Source organism: Cnephaeus nilssonii (assembly GCF_951640355.1).
Source record: "Cnephaeus nilssonii genome assembly, chromosome: 16".
Lineage (NCBI taxonomy): Eukaryota > Metazoa > Chordata > Mammalia > Chiroptera > Vespertilionidae > Cnephaeus > Cnephaeus nilssonii.
Window position 1 is genome coordinate 36123329 of NC_137087.1, and position 21534 is coordinate 36144862.

The window sequence follows — 21534 nt, forward strand, 5'->3', positions numbered from 1 at the left end:
ACAGGAACCAAACTGTGACCTCCTGGTTCATAGGCCACGCCAGCTGGGTTAGGCTAACTGAGCTTTAAACAGAGCAAAGTAATATAATTACTCAGCATGTTGTAAAATCAGTGTGGATTATCCTATTGAAACATTTTAATCTACGTTTATTTTTATCTTCTATGTATTTTCAAGGTCTTTCCACTAACATCATTTAGTCGGAACTTCTCACATTAATGCGATTCTACCCTTTTCTGGGTAACTCATGCATCCTAGTCGTGTCATGTCCTCGGCTGCCCCACTAGAGGGAGCCATTCTGCAGACGGTGAGGTCAGCTTAACAGAACTGTGTGACATCTGGGTGCTGAAGAGAGGCCAAGGCTACAGGTGACAGGTAACATAGTTCAGGTTTATTAAAAAACACATAGGCGACAAGTCAGAGCGTTGGCAAGGAAGGATATGGAGAAGAATTGAAGGCATTATTCCACAAAACATTCACAGTTGTGTGCTAGAAACAAAGAGAGCAGGGAAGGATTTTAGAAGCATTTGCGGTGGACAATGGATGGCCCGGCTTCATCGTACTCCTGTTTGCTGATCCACATCTGCTGGAAGGTGGACAGAGAAGCCAGGATGGAGCCGCCAATCCAGACCGAGTATTTGCGCTCCGGAGGGGCAATGATCTGTTGGTCAGGATGAGAAAGGAGGGCCATTAGTGCGCTAGGGCGGGACCTGGGCTTGTACCAGGGTCCGGGTTTGGTGGATCTGGCTGAGGTCTCATGGACATCAGAGACAGTCTGTGCTGGCAGATGTCTAACCTTAACCCTAACCCAAGGGACTGTGAATAGCTTCTGGGTTTAGAGATTCTTCATTGAGCGCATTTGTTTTTCTGGCTTCCTTTACACAGTCTATTCCAAAGCACCCATAATATCCCACCACATCCAATCTTCCGTTGGGAAAGCTGCAAGTTGGCCCCAAACCCTACAAGGCCTCCACTTAAGAGCCCTGATGATGTCTTTGATTTCCATGAGCTAAACCTCAGAACTCAGCACGACATGCTTTCTATAGAAACAACCACCTGAGTCTTCAATGAAAAGTTTGGATTGTGCCAGAATTTACAATGCCGCCCCCACCTGGTTAATTCCACGGAGATGCACTGTGTAACAACGAGGGGCTCAGGGTTCCCGGCTGGGGTGACCTTTTTCCTGGGACAGGTCCTGGGTAACCTGAACTGGCTGACAGAGGCCTGACATGATAATATTTAATATGCTAATATTTCTTAAATAATTGAATGAGGTGCAGAGAGTGGTGAATCAGGCCAGGGGTCTTGTCTACCTGCAACAACCCCCAAAATGGCTGTGACAAATTCCACTTCAGACTTGGATATTTGGGTAGAAATGAATATGGACACTTCGGCCAAACAGACAAGGCATTTCTGAAACCACGGTAAAAGGTCTAATTTCTGTTTATCCCCCAAGCTCTGGTTGAACATTTATTTTTAATACAAATAGTTAATATTTACTGGGTATTTATTATGTGCCGGGCACTATGCTAAGCATTTGTCCTGATATGTATTACCAGATTTAGTTTTATTTATTTATTTAATTATTTTAAAATTTGATTTTAGAGAGTGAAAGAGAGAGAGAGAGAGAGAGAGAGAGAGAGAGAGAGAGATCGGTTGCCTCTGGCACAAGTCTCAACCAGGGATCAAACCCGCAACCTGGGCATGTGCCCCGACCGAGAATCAAGCTCACCACGTTTTGGTGTATGAGAGAACGTTCTAACCAATGGAGCCTCACTGGCCAGGGCTCATTTAATTTTCCTAACTACTTCTAAAAGTAAGTATTCAATTACTCCCAGGCTACAGATAAGGAAACAGAGACTGGGAGAGGTTTAAGTAACTGGCTAGCTCACACTGGTTGTGTACACGTCAGACCCAATATTCAAACTCGGACCTCTCCCAGGTGTTTTTGTTGTTGTTGTTGTTGTTGTTGTTTTGCTTTAGAAGTCACAGTTTTATTTGGGGTCATTTTAGATTTACAGGAAAGTTGTAAAACTAGTGCACAGAGTTCCTGTAGACCCGTCCTCCAGTTTCTGTTTCCCCTAATGTCATGATCTATGTCCTGGGATTTAATGGGTGTCTCTTACCACACTGGAGCCCAAAGTTCCACATTCATTTCTATTCAAGAAGCCAAGTTTGGAGAACTAGGAACTATGCAACTCGAGCTACAAGCCTCTCTCCGTAACATACCCCCAGCCTAGGCTGCCTTTGTCCGTGAGCCCAGCAGCTGGCTCCCTTTGGGGTGGGAAGAGGAGGGGGTGAGAGCAGACCAGAGTCCTCAGAAAATGGTCTCATCTCTCACCTGCAGTCTCTTAGAGCCGGCACTACAAAGTCCTTCAGTCCAGCACTCTTTCATGTGACCTGCATACCTTCTCCAAAAAAAGGGGAAGGGAGTGCAAAGAACAGAACTTGTTCGAGTGCTTTTCATGTGTGTGAACTGCACCTGCACCGCTCCTTCTGCTGCTCCGTGTGACTGGGGCAAGAGGTTGCCAGCGCAGCCTCTGATTCCACAGAGTGATAACAGCTAGTGAGAAGTCACCAACCCTCTGTGAGATTGCCTCCAAAGAATGATCTCTGCTTAACCAGCAGCACAGCCATGGGGTCTGTCACCAAACTGTACCTTGATCTTCATGGTGCTGGGTGCCAGGGCCGTGATCTCTTTCTGCATGCGGTCAGCAATGCCGGGGTACATGGTGGTGCCCCCTGAGAGGACGTTGTTCGCATAGAGGTCCTTCCTGATGTCAATGTCACACTTCATGATGCTGTTGTAGGTGGTTTCGTGGATGCCAGCGGACTCCATCCCTGGAAAAGAGACGCAGGCCATGGTCCTTGTTGGTTGGTAGACCCAGGTCAGACAAGGAAGAGCTACATGGAAGATCTCACACGGACTGAAGCAAAGCAGACATGATAATCGAGGAACCTCCCATCTCAGAGACCAAAAGGTCCTTGTAATGCTCCATGTCCTCCTACCTCTTGTCTAGTGAGGAGGCCCTGGTGGGAGGAGGGGGGCTGCAATGTAATGTCACCAATTTTTTTTTTAATTTCTTTATTGATTAAGGTATCACATATTTGTTCTCGTCCCCCCATTCCCATCCCACACCCCTCCCCACACATGCCCCCACCCCCCTGTTGTCCTTAACCGCTGGTTAGGCTCATATGCCTGCACGCAAGTCCTTTGGTTGATCTCCCCCTTTACCCCCATCCTTCCCTACCCTCCCCCTGAGGCCCGACAGTCTGATCCATGCCTCCTTGTTTCTGGGTCTGTTCTTGTTCATCAGTCTATGTTGTTCATTATTTCCCCTAGATGAGTGAGATCATGTGCTATTAGAGTGTGTCACCAATTTTTAATACTCACTACTAAGTCTGGTTTGAATCAGGGGCAAAGTCTTGAGACTCCCTGTAGAAGGCTCCACACTGAGTCAGTGTCGCAGCCATTGCTTACAACTCTCCCAAGTCTCTCCTTGGCTGCTGCCTCGTTCTCACCCCTGAAGCTGAACCATCGGAAAAGTGCTCATCCCATTTGCACACAGACTCATCTTTCTTCCATCTTGGCAATATTTTTTTATCTGAGCTTTCTGTTAATTTCTGATGTGGCTCTTTTAAACAGAACCTCCTAATAGCCCTTTATCTTTTGCAGTGCTGTGATGATGAATAATAAAAATAGTAATAGTAATAATAATAATACCTAACTATTAATTTCTGACAATATCTAATGATTATTGCTAGCTTGTTTTGGCCAGCCACTGGGCTAAGTGCTCCACACATATCTCATGGAATTCTCACAGCCATGCTATGACATAGACACTGTTACAATCTTCATTTTATAGATGAGGACACAGAGGCTTGGGGAAGTTAAGTGATTTTCCCAAGAACATGAAAGTAGAACTAATACTCAAACCCAGGCTCACCCCTCCCAGAGTCTGCCCTCTGTAAACAGCTCTGCTAAGCTTTCTTTCGAGGTCAGTGCTAATGTCGGAACAGACTCTTCCATTTTTCTCTCCCCCTCCCATTCCCAAACTCTCAGCATTCAGTACGCCCTTCCCATCCATCCAGTGGCTCGAATGTCCTACGCATGAATAATATTTGACTTTCACCCTAAACCACACACCAAGAATGCTTGTGGATTAATTACTACATAGTGTTGCTTGGAATGAAAAGTCCTTTCCTGGCCTTCTTAAGTCTTCTCACTTGATAAACATGACCCTGGTCTAGAAATGTGTTTGGCCTTGTGGCCCTGTCACATGTCCCCACATGCAGAAGAGCACTGGTGGCCAAAGGCTGGCTGAGTAGGGGGGATGGGTGACCTCCCCGTCCCAGGACGTGACGCTGTTGCCTACCGATGAAGGAAGGCTGGAACAGGGTCTCCGGGCAGCGGAAGCGCTCATTCCCAATGGTGATCACTTGCCCATCTGGCAGCTCATAGCTCTTCTCGAGGGAGGAGGAGGATGCGGCAGTGGCCATCTCATTCTCAAAGTCCAGAGCTACATAGCACAGTTTCTCCTTGATGTCTCGGACAATCTCACGCTCAGCTGTTGAGATACAAACATTAGGGTTTGCCCAGGTGGTAAGAACCCACCCTTCCTACCTCAGTCCCTCCCACAGTGCTGGTTCCTTCAAAACAGTAGGTAAGCTCAATATTCTGCAACCCCAAATCCATGGTGGTAATTAAATTATAGGCGCACCAGGGAACCACTTCTGTTCCTAGCTGAGTGCCTCACACATCGTAGACCCTTAGAAAATATCACCTAGCAAACGGTGACAAGAATAAAAGGAGCGGGCTAGAGAACGGCACAGAGCAGGAAATCCTTTTGTAGGTTGTGTTTTTGCAGGATTCACCGATCACTCTCTTTTATAAAGTTTTACAACAGTCAGTTATATTGGATTTTCGGCTGACCGGGAAGTCTTATGCTGAAAAAGTCTTTTGGGGGCCCTCACTGTTTTCAAAAAGCTCTGGAGATGCATGTCACCTGGACCAGGTAGATTCCAATTCAAACCACTGGCATATTCATCACCCTCTAGAAAGGGGCAGGCCTGGCTCAGGACCAGTCCTGTCCAGAGGTCTCCAGGTGCATGTGGAAGGAGGTATGGAAGAGAGGGCAGGCAGACACCTTTCGGATTCCTGCATTCCGAAGTCCTAAGCTATTGGTTCCGTCTGGACACTGGGAACCTTTTGGAAGTTTCTTGTGGGTACTTGGGGGACATAGAGTCAGAAACAAAATTAATTTAACTCCCTACTCCTAGAGGAGACTTTAACATCTTCAGGGCTCAAACTTGGAGCCTAGAATAAGCCGCAGGCATGTTCAGAAACCTACACATTTAGACAATACCAAACTGGCGAGGGGAGGGCAGGTAGCCCAGGGCCAAGGACACTGAGGATGTCCCAATGTCTCTGTAACATCTGACTCTGCTTCTTGTGGGTGGAGACCAGGTGGCACCAGCTCAGAATCCGAAGATACACATATCACACTGCCTGCTGGGTTGTTCTTAATACTCGCTAATAACTATTGCATGCTCACTCTGTGCTGGGTTTCCACGTGCATTATCTCATTTACCACTCACAACCACCTGAGGGACTATGGCTTAGTGAGGTTGGGGACCTTGTTCAAGGTCACACAGCAAGTGAGTGGTAGAATCGATCCCCAAGCCCTGTCTAGATGTCTCCAAAGATTGCCAATCACCATGCATACTATCCTCAGTCTCTGCACTCTCTCTTTTCTGTTTGTGAGTGGAGGGGACTAAAAAGTGTTCAGAAAACCCAACTCTGACTAGCTCATCATACAAGATGGCTATTACTGTTCTTCCAAGGAAACAGCATAATCATTTTGCGATTTTATCCAATAAAAAAAAAAAAGTCATACTTGGCTCTGCAGTCTCCCTCCCATCATTTCCTTGGATAGTCACTGTGGTCTGTAAGTTACTAGGAAGGACATCTCTTCCGTTCATTCCCACGGGCCTCACCCGTAGTCACGAAGGAGTAGCCACGCTCTGTCAGGATCTTCATGAGGTAGTCGGTGAGGTCTCGGCCAGCCAGGTCCAGACGCATGATGGCGTGGGGCAGGGCATAGCCCTCGTAGATGGGCACGTTGTGGGTGACACCATCTCCAGAGTCCAGCACGATGCCTGGGGGACAATTGAGCACAATAAAAGTCACAACAGCAGCCCGCATGTGACTTGCTGGTCTAGGAGAGAGGACGTTTCTAAGCTTCTTATTTGAAAGAAATAAAAGAAAGCATTTGGTAGGCTAGGAGAGGAGGGACAGGCCGGGGGGTGCGGGGGCGGGAGAAAGAGTAGGAAGAGAGAAACAATACAATATGAGCTCAAGGGCCCATTTTTAAAAGTTGACAATAGACCTATTAGGCTTAGGATGGCCCTGTCAATTCTCAGTAACCCTCAGTCATCACAACCCACCTACTTACAACCATCAAGTCCCATGACTAATGGTGTATCCAGGAGGCTCCCATTCCTCTCAGGTACCTACCAGTTGTACGTCCAGAGGCGTAGAGAGACAGCACCGCCTGAATAGCCACATACATGGCTGGGACATTGAACGTCTCGAACATAATCTGCAAAGCAACCCAAAGAACTCAGTTAGTGACGCTGTTAATCTTCTTGTTGGTGAATGCAGATCTTGGCTTTTCTGGCGTAAGGAAAAAGACCTTTAAACCTGAGGCTCAGATGGGCTGTGACTGGCCTACATCTGTGGTTTGTCTGCGGTTCTATGTAATTGGTTCCACTTTTTATGTAGTTGCTGGGTCAATGCCAGCCCTAGATTCTGAGGTCGCTCTGGCTGCGGTGGAAGGAGCCCTGTTTCCTGGCAGAGGACCACATATGAGGGCCAACACGCCACCCAGCTCATGCAGTCCAGGGACAAGATTAGCACAAGAGCTACTCTGAGTCACGCGTGGCAAGTTCGTGCACACTGAGATGCCCACAGGCCTGCATTTCTCCATCTGCAAAACGCCCCCAGCTCTGACTGCTCACTAGAATGTCTGACATCATTGGCTAGAGAGCCATCATTCTCAACTACTTTCCTGCCTTCATGCCATTCACAGGAACAATGATGCCCGTTGGAAACAACATGTCTTGCTACCTGGAGCGATTCCCCGGCACACGTTTCCCTGTAGAGAATAGCTGCTCGTGTGTTGCTGTCAGCACTGGGAGCTCCTCCCAGGAAAAGGCCTTGCAGTCTTTACATGTCTTATTCTCCAAGCCCCAAAGATTGTGGGTCAATTCCAGGCTGCGGCCACTTCTACGGTGTGACCTTGGGACATTCACCTAATGTATTTGAGTCTCAATTCCGTCATTTACGTAATTAGGATAATGATACGTTCTGCTTCACACATTGTTAAGATTTAAAGAGACGATGCATATAAAATGCTTGGCCCAGTGCTTAACCACAGTGAGCATGAAACTGACATTAGGTGTTTTAATTGCATGGCTCGCCCAAACCGGAATCCTTGTCTGGCTGCTGGAATGGATGGTTTCCTGCTGTAAGTCACGATAACAACGGTAATAACTATTACTCATTGAATGTGTCGTGTACCAAACACCAAGGTACACATTTCACATTGTGCCTCGCGAATCTTCACATTGAGCTTTTGAAAGGTAATAGTACTAATAGTCCCAACTTTTAAACAAAGAGACTGAGGCTCTGAGAAATTACGTGGACTGCTTAAAGTTACATGGCTAATAACTGACAGATCCAGTTTTCAAACCTAGATCTGTCTGACTTCAGAACCAAAATTCCCCACTGTGTGTTGTCCTGCATTTTGAAATGACTTCTCCTCAGAAGCTTTGAACCTAAATGAAATCTCTTCAAATGCCCTATTGCTCGTGGAGGTCAGAGGGGAATAGCTCCTGCAGTGAGAATGTGAGTACCATTAGGATGCTTCTGTCCTTGGGCATCCCCAAGTTCCTGGAACGTTGTGGGTCTGGAGGGGACTGCTGGCCTGGGCCAGCTCTCTGCTCTCCTGTACACCCCCTTCCAAATGGACTTTCCCAAACCTGAAGTGCTGGTCCCCAGAGTGGGTATTTACCTGGGTCATTTTCTCTCGGTTGGCCTTGGGGTTCAGGGGTGCCTCGGTGAGCAGGGTTGGATGCTCCTCTGGGGCAACACGAAGTTCATTGTAGAAAGAGTGGTGCCAGATCTAGGGGGGGCGCAATGGAGGAGAAGCACAATGATGTGATGTTGGGGCACAGCAGACCCCGAAAAGGGACTAGCATGAGCTTCATGAAACCGGGGCCACATAAAATGTGACAAGTACTCATTATGTGTCTACCTTTTAACCAATGAGACTGACTCTCCAAGACTCTGAGTAACTTACCCAGGGATTTACAGCCAGTAGATAAATGAACAAAAACCCAAACCCGGGTCTGTGAGGCAGGATGGTGTAGTGGGTAAGGCACAGGCTTTGGAGTCAGGTCTGAGTTCAAATCCCAGCGCAGCCACTTCTTGGTTGTGTGCCCTTAGGCAAACTTTAACCCCGGTCAGCTCCAGTCTCACCATGGCTCATATGAAAATCATTAGCATGTCTTGGCAAGAATTAAATAAGGAAACCCTAGAGTTACTGTTTAGCCCAGTGCCTGGCCCAGAGTAAATGTTATTCTTCATCTTCTTGAACCCCTCATTCTATTTTTGTTAATGTTCATGGGGAAATGACTTAGTTAAGTAACAGGAAAAATGAATGAAAACATGAATGGAAGGATGAAGCTGACCTGAAGACCTAGTTGCCTTTTTAATTCTTTAGGGAAGTTTCCCTCTGCGGTGTATGCTAAACGAAGGCAGGTCACCCTGCTTCCAGCCTCCACCCCACCCCACCCCCCTTTGGGCCATTGCAGCATGACATTTAGAGTCAGGGCCCTGCAGCCTGAGGGCTCAATCTGCAGCGAAGCTCCAGTACCTTTTCCATGTCGTCCCAGTTGGTGATGATGCCGTGCTCTATCGGGTACTTCAGGGTCAGGATGCCTCTTTTGCTCTGTGCTTCATCGCCCACGTAGCTGTCTTTTTGTCCCATTCCTACCATCACTCCCTAAAAAGATTCAACGCATTTCGAGTCAGCCTCTCCCCAAACTTATGTATTGATGACAGTCCAGTCACAATGGGCTAAATTACTGGGAGACCAAGTTCCTCTTTTGGTACCAAGAGCAATATGGTGAGTCCTATGATCACTATGTTCTTAAGCAACATCCCTGAGTTGATTGGAAATAGGCCCGAATCGGCCTCCAGATGGCAGAGGACCCCCTGGGGAACGCAACTTGAACTGTGTGTTGTACCTTCTGTGTTCCTTGATGGGCAGAGAGATTGTCTGTCTGCTTTGCCGCTATAACAAATTGCCTGGCACATGGTTGTCATGCAATAATTATTTGTTGAATGAATGCATGAAATGTTACATATAAGTTAAGTGACATTTTGTTTCTTATAAACTGTTCTTTTAAAGCTGAATATTGTTTTTCTAATCAAGCTGAAGCATTATGTCTATAAATGACCACCAGTGCTTGATTTCTGACCAATACTAATCAACATTAAGACATTTGTCAGATGTATTTTTTTAATCATTAAGGTGACACTTAAAAAAAGGAAAGAAGGAATTCTCACTACTGGAATGTTCAACTGCACTACAGTGACTGCTCTAGAATTGCAAAAACAGTCATGGCTACTATAGATCCGGAGAGCGGTTTGTGCAAAATATCTCCACTGCACACCGTGCAACAAAGAGACAGTTCATTCACTGGGCGAGGCTTCTGTTATTTGTTCTTGAGAATATACACCAAATTGAGAGCCATAGATATCAATGCGCAAAATACATTTCTGATGTGAAGGAGAATTTCTGGGACGAAATTCTTAGTTTTTACCATGTGGCTGCACCAACATTTTGTTTATACAAAATATTATGTAAAAAATTACCATGTGGCTGTTCAGATAGATATATTTTGTCGACAGCTAACAGTGTGTAAAATTACAGTTGGTAACCAAGCTTACTTTCATCTAACATCAAGCTCTTTGAGAGCGAATGACCTGGGTTTTAGTGTAGTTTCTTCCCAAAGGGCAGGTATATATTAGAGGATGATAATGATGATAATGATGACGATGATGATAATGACAATGATTATATTTACACAAAAAAAGAACTTACGAAAAAAGGGCAAACTTATATCTGAAAGACACCCACCAGATAATCTGTGTTGTATATGAAATTGGCACTTATTTCTTGACATTCATCACCAGAGGTATATTCTTAGCCAGGTTACATAATTTGGGGGAAGCAAGCGATAGACAATCTATGGATACCCATTGGCACTCAGACAGAGGGCCTAATCTGTAGCCCTGTTTCTCTCTGTTCCAAACAGACTCTGGCTCACCTGATGTCTGGGACGTCCCACAATGGATGGGAAAACAGCTCTGGGAGCATCGTCCCCAGCAAAGCCCGCCTTGCAGAGCCCAGAGCCATTGTCACACACCAGGGCGGTGCTGTCCTCTTCTTCACACATCTCGGCTGGCGTGCGTCACAAGGTCCTGCAGGGAGCAGGGAGGAAGCGGCCCCAGCTGTAACCCAGCAGTTGTGACACTTACCTGACCACTCCCACCGTCCAGGCTGGGTTTGGGGCCCCTCCTCTGGGCTCCTAGGGCACCCTCAGCTGTCCTTTATCTAACACATTTATCTCAAAGCACTTTCATTAGACTGCTGGCTTTCTATGAGTCAAAACTCTCACTGTCATGTTCGTACACCTGGCCTCTATCACAGTGGCTGGCATGTCTCACGTGTTCGTAAGCACTTTAAACGCTGACTAAATGAGCGAATGAATGAACAGCTGCAGAGACCAGTTGGGAATATCAGACCATGAGACCAGATCTTCACAGGGACAAGTCACTAGTCACATGTTAAAGAAGTAAATGAAATTTGCTGTCAGTATCCACTCAAATTCACATTTCTTTACCTATAGCTTAAAAGAATTTTTTCAAAAATGTAGATTTTGCCCTGACTGGTTTGGCTCAGTGGATAGAGCATCGGCCTGCGGACTGAAAGGTCCCAGGTTCGATTCTGGTCAAGGGCATGTACCTTGGTTGCGGGCACATCCCCAGTGAGGGGTGTGCAGGAAGCAGCTGATAGAGTTTTCTCTCTCATCGATGTTTCTAACTCTCTATCCCTCTCCCTTCCTCTCTTTAAAAATCAATAAAATATGTTTTTTTTAAAATGTAGATTTTGAAGGATGTGCAGTATAAAAAATTTGGAAATGTTGAATGGCTGAAATGTTTAATGTAAAATGTTTAAAAGAAAAATATCTTGAATCTTGAGGACTTTTATTTTTACCCTTGATAAAACAGTAGGTCCATGAAAACATTCTAATATGCAGGTGCTTTAAATTTTAGGAGCCAGTTAATCTCCATTAAGAAAAATCATGGTTAACATAAAGTCCAACAAGTGAGGGAGAATCTAATAAATTACTCACCATGTAGTAGATTACTTTGCTGCCATTAAGAAAGATAAATAAAAGGCTAAGCTACAGGTATATTCTTATGTAAGAGAAATAGGTTAGAGGAAGTAACCTTGGTGATCCCATTGAAATGTATTTTTATACATTGCAAAATGATTAGTCATATATACCAAGATACTGATGGGGGTTATTTTGAAGTGGTGGATTTTGTATGTTTTTATCTTCCCCAGTCTGGGCATGTACTCTGAGGCAACCAATCACAATTGATCGATGTTTCTCTCTCACATTAATGTTTCTCTCTCCCCCTTCCTTTCTCTAAAGTCAATAAAAAACATATTCTCCAGTTAAGGTTAAAAAAAAACAACAACATTTAAAATAATGTATGGGGCTGGCTGGTGTGGCTCAGTGGTTGAGAATTGACCTATGAACCAGGAGGTTGGATTCCTGGTCAGAGCACATGCCTGGGTTGCAGGCTTGATCCCCAGTAGGGGGCGTGCAGGAGGCAGCCAATCAATGATTCTTTCTCATCATTGATGTTTCTATCTCTCTCCCTCTCACTTCCTCTCTGATATCAATAAAAATATTTTTCTTAAAAATAAAATAATTTATAGTGCTACATGCATTGAGTTCTCAATAAATACTTGTTCTTTAATGATTATTATTAATAGCATTGTATGATTGTTATCACTATCAGATCTTTTTATTGCTAGTCTTTGCTTTCTTTCCATGGTGCCTCCAAGCTTAGGAAGAAAACCCTCAATTTGAGGATTCCACTTGTAAGAATGGAAAACAGGCCTTGTAAATGGCTTGCCCTTTCTTTCCTCACCCTTCCCTGTGGGATTCGGCTTCTTTCCTAGCCAATGAAGAGGCTAGGAGAGAAGTGAGAAATGAGTGCAAGGGAGACAGATCAGAGAAGCACTCGAGTCCAAGGCATTTGCCAGAGGCGCCGGCACCAGGATCACAGCCTCTCTTCAGATGTGCTAAGCAGACTTTCCAAACCAAAAGTAAGAGCTGAAAACGGGATAAAAAGTTTGGAAAAGGACACAATACCAATGTGATGGGATGTTCAGCATGATTACATGTCTTTAACAACCCTTTTGTTGGGCAGGGAGGGTTTGGGGGGAGTGTTTGAATTTGCTGCAGAAAAAGTAGGCTGACCCTCAGCATCAGCTAGCATGCAGACAAAAAAAGCTCAAAATTCAGTAAATATATTTTCATTTAGGGAAAAAAAAGTCCCAGAAGGATTTTATCATCTCTAAAAGGAGCATGGTCCTTACAGAAGAAGTCTGTGTCCCCGGAAAGGAGTGGCTCAGTGATTTCCAACTCTTATCTAACCTGCCTGAGCAAGACGGTTTGGAGCACGCACAGCATTTCCTAATTAGGTAAAACACACTCCCAAGTCTGCTTTTGGAACTGCACCCGGGTCAGGGGGTTTGCTCCAACCGGGTGCATCTTGTGCCAAAAATGAGTAGCTAGTGGGAGGGGAGGAGGCGGGGGGGGGGGGGGGGGGCGGGAGAGAAGGGAGAGAATGTTGCAGTTCCCAGCTCATCTGTCTTGAAAAGCAAACCATATTTAGTCATGAGTCACAAAATGGAAAGGAAAAAAATCTCAGCGTGAAAACTCCCAATTTCAGGCCGAACCTGCCAAGCCCTGATTTATGGCAAAGTTCAGCCGGGGTGGCAGGGCTGGCTCCAAGGTCCTGCCTGCCTGAGCAGGCTGAGAGAAATGCAAACCACACATGCAGAAGGCTTCGGCACAGGCAGCTGTCAGATGCTCGCTCTGCTCCCTCCCTCTTCACTTGCACAAAAAGATTCAGTTGGTTTCCTGCTGCGCTCTGCTGCAAACCCCCCAGCGACCAGACCAACTGCTGAGGTGCAAGCTCACCGACACATTCAAGAGGTATACCTTCCCCACAGAAGACACTCCTGGTTAGAGGCAGAGGAACCCAGAAACAAACACAAGCAGCCAACACCAAAGACCAAGCAACTAAAATCCAGCTGCAGACACCTTCGCTGCACCAAAAATCCCGTCCAATGAAGACTCGCCACACCACCTCTGCACCCCAAATACTGGAGTTTCCAGTGCCTAAATATAAATAAATGTGTGATTTATGCAAATTATGAAAATGCAAACAGCTAGACTGCATCCCTGAAATGTGTTACAAGATCTGGGCTGTTGGTTTAGCATAAACAGATTTTACAGGTGACACACATTTCATTTCAACTTCCTCTCCCTCTCCTCCCCGACACCAAGCTGCTTCTTCGCCTTCTTTTTAATGTTAGGTCATCAGAGCTAAAATTTAGTAGTACAATCATATGAGTAGTACAATCTTCATTCAAAAATTTCAGACTGCCTGAGCCCAGCCAAATCCCTTTGGACAGCGTCGGATGATACTGGGTAGCATCAGAGCTGCTGGCATCGGTAAGTCACGTCCCTGGGCAGTGCCACTTACCCTGACAGTGCTGGCTGGGCTTCTCGGCTCTGGGTGATGTTCAGGGAAGCTGAACGCTGAAGGGTTATATAGCCCCTTGGCCTGCTCCCCTCCCACTTGCTTCCCAAACAAGGAACAAAGACAGACTTGAGCCAGTCGTTCAGTCTAACACAACCATATAGGGACCTCAGCACAAAACTCTCTAATCTGGGTGGCCAGCGGCCTGGGTCTCTTCCACTGCATTCCATGGCGCTGCTCATGAAATGGGAGGCCGCTCAGCTGCCTGGGGAAGATAAACACCCCAAGCCTTCAGAACAACTGCAGAACCTTCCCGAGGCACTGAGCCGGTGTAAGGGGGCAGATGCAGGCGCGGGTTGCACATTCCTCGGAAGATGCCAGCCTGCTGCCCTGCTGGCATATTCTGATGAGCTGAGAACCAAAAAGAGTGGCCTTTTAGGAACTCTCCAACAGAGGTGGCCAGCAATAAAGAAAGATATTGCTTCCATTGTCCATAAATAGATTCAGGGAGTGACGGTTTTATGGTAGTCAAGGCTGTTTATAAATGGAGTCCGTGAGCGGTGTTAATGGAGTAGGAATTGAAGTGGAGACAGGGCTGCTGGGCTGTATTTCACAGAGGAACTTGGCAGTCTGCATTACCATAATCACTTTAGTTCTTTGGTACATGATATATGTCTACTAATTTGAGCAATTTAGCAGCACAACTAATAGAGTGTCCACTCCGTGTCCTGTCACAGAAGCAGTTTGAGAGAGAAAAGAGCATGCTTAAGGGAAGTCTCCCTGACCCTCTTCTCTCCCTACTGACCCATCTGACAGGTGATAAAGCAGGTGACCCAGGGATTTCTCAAAGACAGGTATTGAATGAACGCCAATCGGGCCTTAAGCTCTCATTCCCAAGTGTCAATGTCAACCTCAGTGGTTTTATATTGGTCTTCCCTCCTCCTCCAAGCTAAGGTTCTAACTCAATTTATGATTTAAAAAAAATACTTTTTGATGGATACCTTGAATATTTCTGGGCTGCTGACATCCAACATGTGCAGGAAAAAAATCCCAGAATGAATGGCTTTATTTTACAGCTGTGGCCATCTATTCACTCATGTTACTGTGCCAGGTCTGTTTGATTTACGCTATTGATGTATTTCTCTTTGGGAGATTGCACTGTTGATTATTTTAAAATTTCAAATAGACTAAGACTAAATGTTAATAAACTTCTCTGTGTTGTTCAGAAAAGTGTGTGTAGTTTTTATCAGTTGGAAAACACAACTGTCCAAATGTTCAAATATGGAGATGACATAATATAACATAAAGTTGAACATTTGGAATTAAGCCAATAGTTTTTCTAACAGGGATGATGTGAAGTAAAAATTCTATATTTTCCTGATTCAGAGGCAATTTGAGTAGAGGTGGGGTTTCCCCCTCCCCCCACTTCTGTCTCAAGCAGTATCTGTGTAGCCCTTGGTAACTTTACTAAGTGAATGTTCTTTAAACACCAAAGAAAAGAGTTTTGGTATTTACCTTTATGATTCTTACTAGAGGCCCGGTGCACGAAATTCGTGCACGGGGGTGAGGGGGTGGGGGGGGGATGTTGTCCCTCAGCCCAGCCTGCAGTCTCTCCAATCTGGGACCCCTCAAGGGACCTTCATTTTTTCCTCCAGGAGTGCGGTGGAAAACCCTAGATCACCTTCTTGGATTCTTATAACCCAAGTTACCAAGAACACTGCAAGTGGCAGTGTACAGGTAGCTTAGCCAATGAGCCGTCAGAAAAGGTGTTTCCTCTCAAACTGGTTTGGCTCAGTGGATAGACTGTGGGCCTGCAGACTGAAGGGTCCCAGGTTTGATTCCTGTTAAGGGCATGTACCTTGGTTGGAGGCACATCCCCAGTGGGGAGTGTGCTGGAGGCAGCTAATCGATGTTTCTCTCTCATTGATATTTCCGACTGTCTATCCCTCTCCCCTCTTCTCTGTAAAAGAAAATCAATAAAATATATTTTTAAAAAGGTGTATCCTCTGCAGCTCATGCAGCCCCTGGGTTGTGTCCACTGGGCTAGGGGTGTGTCCCTGCCACCCAGTGGTGGCTGCCGGGGTCTCTGCACACCCCAGAGGCCAGCAGCCATCCCCTGTGGAGGGCGCTGGGCTGGGGGGTGTGGACACAATCTGCCACTTGGTGCTGGAGCTTGGAAAGCCTCTGGAGTGGGGCGGGAACATCCCCGTCTCCAAACGCCCTGAGGCCAGCAGCCAGCCCCACCATGGGCCCCAGGCTGGGGGCATACAGGGACCCTGGGCAGCATGCAGTGGTGGCCACCAGGGTCTCGGCACACCCCAGAGGCCAGCAGCCAGCCCCTAGTCATGGGCGCCTGCCTAGGGGCGTGGCCCCAAACCGCCGCTTCATTCGCAAGCCTTTGCAAGCTGCTATAGCGACGCGGGGATGTTCTAGCCCACCAGGCAGCTTGGCGCCTGCACCCATAGGCTTTGAGTGGCCAGGGGGCGTTCTGGGACTCTTGCTGCTCAGGACCTAAGTGCGGGCCTACAGGCTAGGAGAGGCCTGGGTCCGGAGGATGTTTCCGGGACCCAGGCCACTCAGTGCCCGCATATGCAAATTAACCGCCATCTTGTTCGCTCTGATTGGCCGTGGGCATAGCGAAGGTACGGTCAATTTGCATGTTTCTCTTTTATTAAGTAGGATGTCATTTTCTTCCTTGACTATAGTGTACATCCACAGCCCTGACAGTAAGTAGACTAGGATGAAATAAACAGACATACAAGGAGACGCTTCGAGGTTTAGTTTTCTTACAAGCTTTTTTCCCCTTTATCTTCCCTTCCTCTTTCCCTTCTCCCCACCCCCCCCCTTTTTTTTTCTCTTTCCTTCCTTCTCTCTTCTTTCCCTCTCGCTCTGAAAATAAATTTCTGAGCAGTTGATTAAATGGTCTCATTGTCTGGGCTTGAGATATATACTTTCATACCCCATCCAAGTGTCTTCCGTGAAAGAAAGCAGCTCTTGATGAGAATGTGTGTGTATAAAGAAATCTCCAGCCAGATATTCTCTGGGGCTCTCAGCCATGTATCCAAGGAGCTATGGAGCAGTTAGGAAAATAGCTTATGACTTGGTTGCAGTTCAGAAAAACTATAAAATAAATTCTAAACTATAAGCATAAAGTCAAGAATCATCTCCAGATGTGTTCTACAAACCTCATACACCATCTTAGCAACATTATTCAGTGATGATTTATTATAAATTCCCTGAGATCTGGGACAATTTTTAACTCTTTTGGGACCCAGTCCAGAGCCGAGTAAGGAGTGTGTGCTCAATAATTGCCTAACAATTTCTTAATTATTCTTTATCCCCAGAGCTTGTTGATTTAAATTAGGCCATGTCAATACTGGCAAACATCCCAATAATATGGATGTTAGGTAAGGAAAAAGATTTTCTGGTGCTGTTGAAAAATTGGGCTGTAGGAATTGTTTTCTGTAGACTGGTCACACTCATTAGCTATTTTGTTCAGCTCATAAAATTTGTTTTGTCTGACAAGACACAGTGAGAGCAAGGTATCCTTTCCATCTCCCATTCTTGAAATTCTCCAGGTTCTGGAATCCTCAGAACCAAAGGCTGAGCTCTTCTAAGAGAACCCAAGCAGACAAACTCATCAAACCCATGTTGGTACAATGATCACTCTAACCACATCTGCAGGGATTTGCCAGGTTCTGTTCTGTTCTGTTCTGTTCTGTTCCTCACTTGATCATAACAGAGATTCTTCATGGCAAATTTGATTTGATGCCTCCTATGGGGATGTGAGGACTGGTATATGGGGATGTGCTAATTCTCAGTAGATGGTGTTTATTTTCATAGTGTTCTAATATATTTAAAAGTCTTATAAGCTCAAAGAAACTCCCATAAGAGAAGACACTTGGCATACTAAATGTAAGAAAAATGTGCAGCGTAAGGAGGGAATGTGGTGGCCATCGGCCCTCAGACCTCATCTTAGTGTAGAGGCAAAAACTCTTAGATTCACACACAAAGGATTTTGATTCAGAGTTCAAGTTCTAGATCTACCACTTACTAGCTCTGTGCCCTCTCTCTGCCTCAGTTTTATAGGGAAAATGGGGTTACTAATGATACCTTATCACAAGGTGATAATGAGATGTGAATAGTTAATAAACAAGAAGTACCTAGAACACTGCCTAGCCCACGGAAGCATTATGTAATTATTACCTGTTATTATCATGGAGTTCTGTGAGAGGAAGTTAGATCTAGACCTGAGAAAGACACTTTCTCAGACAACAAAAGTGCAGAGGTAAACACTTAGCCAGAAGAAAGTGACACCTTGAGCTAATTTCCTGTCGCTGCTTTGACACATCACAACAAATGTACCGGCTTCAAACAACAAACGATTATTGTAGTACAGTTCTTGTGGTCAGAATCCACAACAGGTTTCACTGGGCTAAGGTCAAGGTGGTGACCTTTCCTCTAGAAGCTCTGGTCAGTCCCTTCCTCCGCCTTCAATGCCAACAGCGTAGCATTCAAACTGCTCTTCTGACTCTGACCATCCAGCCTCCCTCTTAGAAAGACCCTGGTGATTGCATTTGTCCCTGCTGGATAAGCTAGAATAATCTTTCCATTTTAAGACCATTAACTTAATCACATCTGCAAGTTCACTTTAAAAAAAATGTTTTTATTGATTTTAGAGAGAAGAAGGGAGAAGGAGAGAGGGATAGAAACATCGATCAACTGCCTTCTGCACACTCCCTACCCAGGATCGAGCCTTCAATCTGGGCATGTGCCCTCAAACCGGTGACCTCTTAGTGCATGGGAGGACGTACAACAAACTGAGACACACTGGCTAGGCTCCCTTTAAAAAAAAAAATCTGTGTCAGATAACACATTCAACAAGCTTTGAGGATTAAGATGTGAACGAGTTGGGGAGGCCATTATTCGGTATACCCCATAAGCCCATTCCTTCACACACAAATGTATTTCCTGTTGCATGTCAAGACATGTATCACAGTTTCTCAGCTTAAATGTTTTTTCACCTGTGGCATTGACATTAGATATATTACTAACATTTAATAGACACTTAAGAAATAGCATACAAGTCCTATGTTAGGAAAGGGATCAGAAAACTAAAACTGTGTGTCCATGGTCTCATCGAGGACAAATAGGAAAGTAGAGTAAGCTTGTTCACGTCTTTAGTCTTTCAGAGTGTCCAGAATATGCCATGAATTTCAAGATTAAAAGTGCACCTTCAAGTACTATTTTATTTTATTTTATTTATTCACTTGTACAAGAACAAAATGCGTGTTGGATTGCAGAATAGCACCTTGTTAGATTTTGGAGCCAGAACAACTCCTAACATTCTTGTTGTCACCAAAAGATAACTTGGGAAATAACGTTTAACCATGAAGCACAGAGAGCTTTAAAAGCCGAGTTAAATTCCTGGGGGACAAGGGCACTATTTATTGTCCCTTTGTTAACAGTGTTTACATTTTGCCTGCTTTTCACCTTATCTACCCTCCCTCAGAAGTGGTGTGCTCTAACACTTCCTCAACAATACTGAACAATGGGCGTTTCCATTAACAAATCAGACTCACAGTGTAAGACCTTTGCCCATGTCACCCCTCTGCCTGGAACATCTTTCTGCAATCACCTCTCTAACTCCACCCCCACTCAAGTTCTTCTGGCTTTACTCATCCTCAACTCAGTTAGGTGTTACCCCGCCCCCGCCCCCCCCCCCCCCCCCCCGCCCAGTAAGACTTACCTGCCCACCTCCACCACCACCCCATTTTACGTGGTCCTCCTCTGTTTGCCTAGACCACACTATGTTCACCTCTCTCGTAGGACTTACTTCATTGTTCTGTAATAATACCTCTAACTTCCAGGCTAGACTGTGTTTGAGGGCCAGGACTAAGTTGACTTCACCTTTGCATTCCTAGAGCCTACAGCATGCAGTAAATGTTTTTTTTTTTTTGTTTTGTTTTGTTTTAGTTTATCTTTGTTGTTGAAAGTAATACAGATGTAAGCAGTAAATGTTTCTTGAATGGAACTTCATCAAACACAGGAAATGTTTAACAAGTGGTTTTTAAACAATAAAGGTCGAAGGTATTCTAAGGAGAGGGCAAATAATAATAATTTCAATGGCTACTTATCAGATAGTACTATGAGCTATTTTTTTACTTATATAAACTCATTTGATCTTCACAGCAACCATAAGGGGAAATATTATTCTTTTTTTACAGGTGAGAAAACAAAGGCTCTGATAAGTTAATGTTTTACAAAAGGCTTCATAGCTAGCAAGGGGTGGAGCAGGGATTCTGATCCAGATATGTCTGAGTTTGACCAGAGACGGAACTCAAGCACATACACAGAGGTGTGGGCAGTGGCCTGGCTGTCAGCATCCACCGAGCTAGCAGGGAGCAAGAGGCTAACCCATCATGCAAAGGCAGATGACTTCACTATTCAACATCCCTGCCTCATGAAATTCTGGGCACACAAGACAATGCTCTCACCAGCTGGCTTAAGTTAGAAAAAACATTCCCAGCATCAGATCCTCCCTTCTACTCCAACTAGACCCAAAGCTCCCAGCTTCCTGCTGGCTGAAGCTCTCCTGTACAGAGGCCCTGGGTCTCTAGCGTGACTGTCATGGTCTACCCATGACTGAGGGACGCGAGACTTTCAGTGATTGAGCAAGTCCCAAGCAAGCCAGGGTAAGCTGGTTATTCTTCACCAGTGATAAGAGTGGCCTGCCCTGTGTATTATTCATAGGGCATGTGTAGGGGCTCTTCCTTTCAGAGGCTCTTGAAGAAGACCACAAATGTCCCCTCCACACCAATGATATACTAGTACACCAGCTTTGTCCAACAGAACTTTCTACAAAGATGAAAACATTCAGTACCTGCACTGTCCCATACAGTAGCCACTAGCCACATGTCAATACACATCACTGCAATGTGGGTAGGAATTGATTTATTTTATTTTAATTAAATTTATATAGCCACATGTAGCTAGTGGCTACCGTATTGGACAGCACAGGTATAGAAAAATAATTTTTAAACTTCACTGTAACTCAAATCATTTAAGAGGATTTCAAAAACATCAATGCCCAGGCCACACTCCAGATCAATGAAATCAGAGCATCTGGGATGGGACACAGGCATCGAAAGTACACCCAACTACGGGAACTTTCAGAGCAGACCAGGGTTCTCAAAGGATGGTCTGTGAATTGATTGCATTGGAATCCACAAGCGAGTGTGTTAATAATACAGAAACCTAACCCCTTCCCACCCAAACACACCTTCTAAATCAAAATCGCTGGGGAAGATCCCACGTTAAATTTTTTACGATGAACTTTTCATTTTAGAATACATTTAGGTTTATAGAAAAGTTGTAAAGGTAGTACAGTTTCCGTATACCCCGTATCCAGTTTCTCCTATTATTGACATCTTACATTCGTATGGTACATTTGCCACAATGAATGAACCAATAGCGATACCATATTATTAACTGAGATCCATACTTTATTCAGATTTTCCTAATTGTTTTTTTTGTTTTATTCCAGGATCCCACCTAGGACACCCCTTACATTTAGTCATCATGTCTCCTTAGGCCCATCATGGCTGTGACAAGTT

The 21534-nt window shown here is 45.2% G+C and overlaps 1 protein-coding gene across 1 annotated transcript; it reads right to left on the reverse strand.

Annotated features, from left to right (window-relative positions):
* Positions 1–366: 366 nt before the first annotated feature.
* On the reverse strand, positions 367–14067 carry ACTA2 (actin alpha 2, smooth muscle). Its single transcript, XM_079793333.1, has 9 exons — positions 13922–14067; positions 10396–10549; positions 8937–9065; positions 8073–8183; positions 6515–6599; positions 5995–6156; positions 4374–4565; positions 2657–2838; positions 367–658 (listed from the first exon to the last, which is right to left on the reverse strand). The coding sequence occupies exons 2-9, from the start codon at positions 10522–10524 to the stop codon at positions 515–517; spliced, it is 1134 nt and encodes a 377-aa protein (XP_079649459.1). The 5' UTR covers positions 10525–10549; positions 13922–14067; the 3' UTR covers positions 367–514.
* Positions 14068–21534: the final 7467 nt, after the last annotated feature.

Excerpts from the sequence above, each read along its gene's own strand:
- ACTA2 (XM_079793333.1), bottom strand. The coding sequence starts at position 10,524 with ATGTGTGAAGAAGAGGACAGCACCGCCCTGGTGTGTGACAATGGCTCT. Across the intron at positions 9,066-10,395 it reads TGGGACGTCCCAGACATCAG|GGAGTGATGGTAGGAATGGG; the intron begins GTGAGCCAGAGT and ends GAATCTTTTTAG. Across the intron at positions 2,839-4,373 it reads GTTCCAGCCTTCCTTCATCG|GGATGGAGTCCGCTGGCATC; the intron begins GTAGGCAACAGC and ends TCTCTTTTCCAG.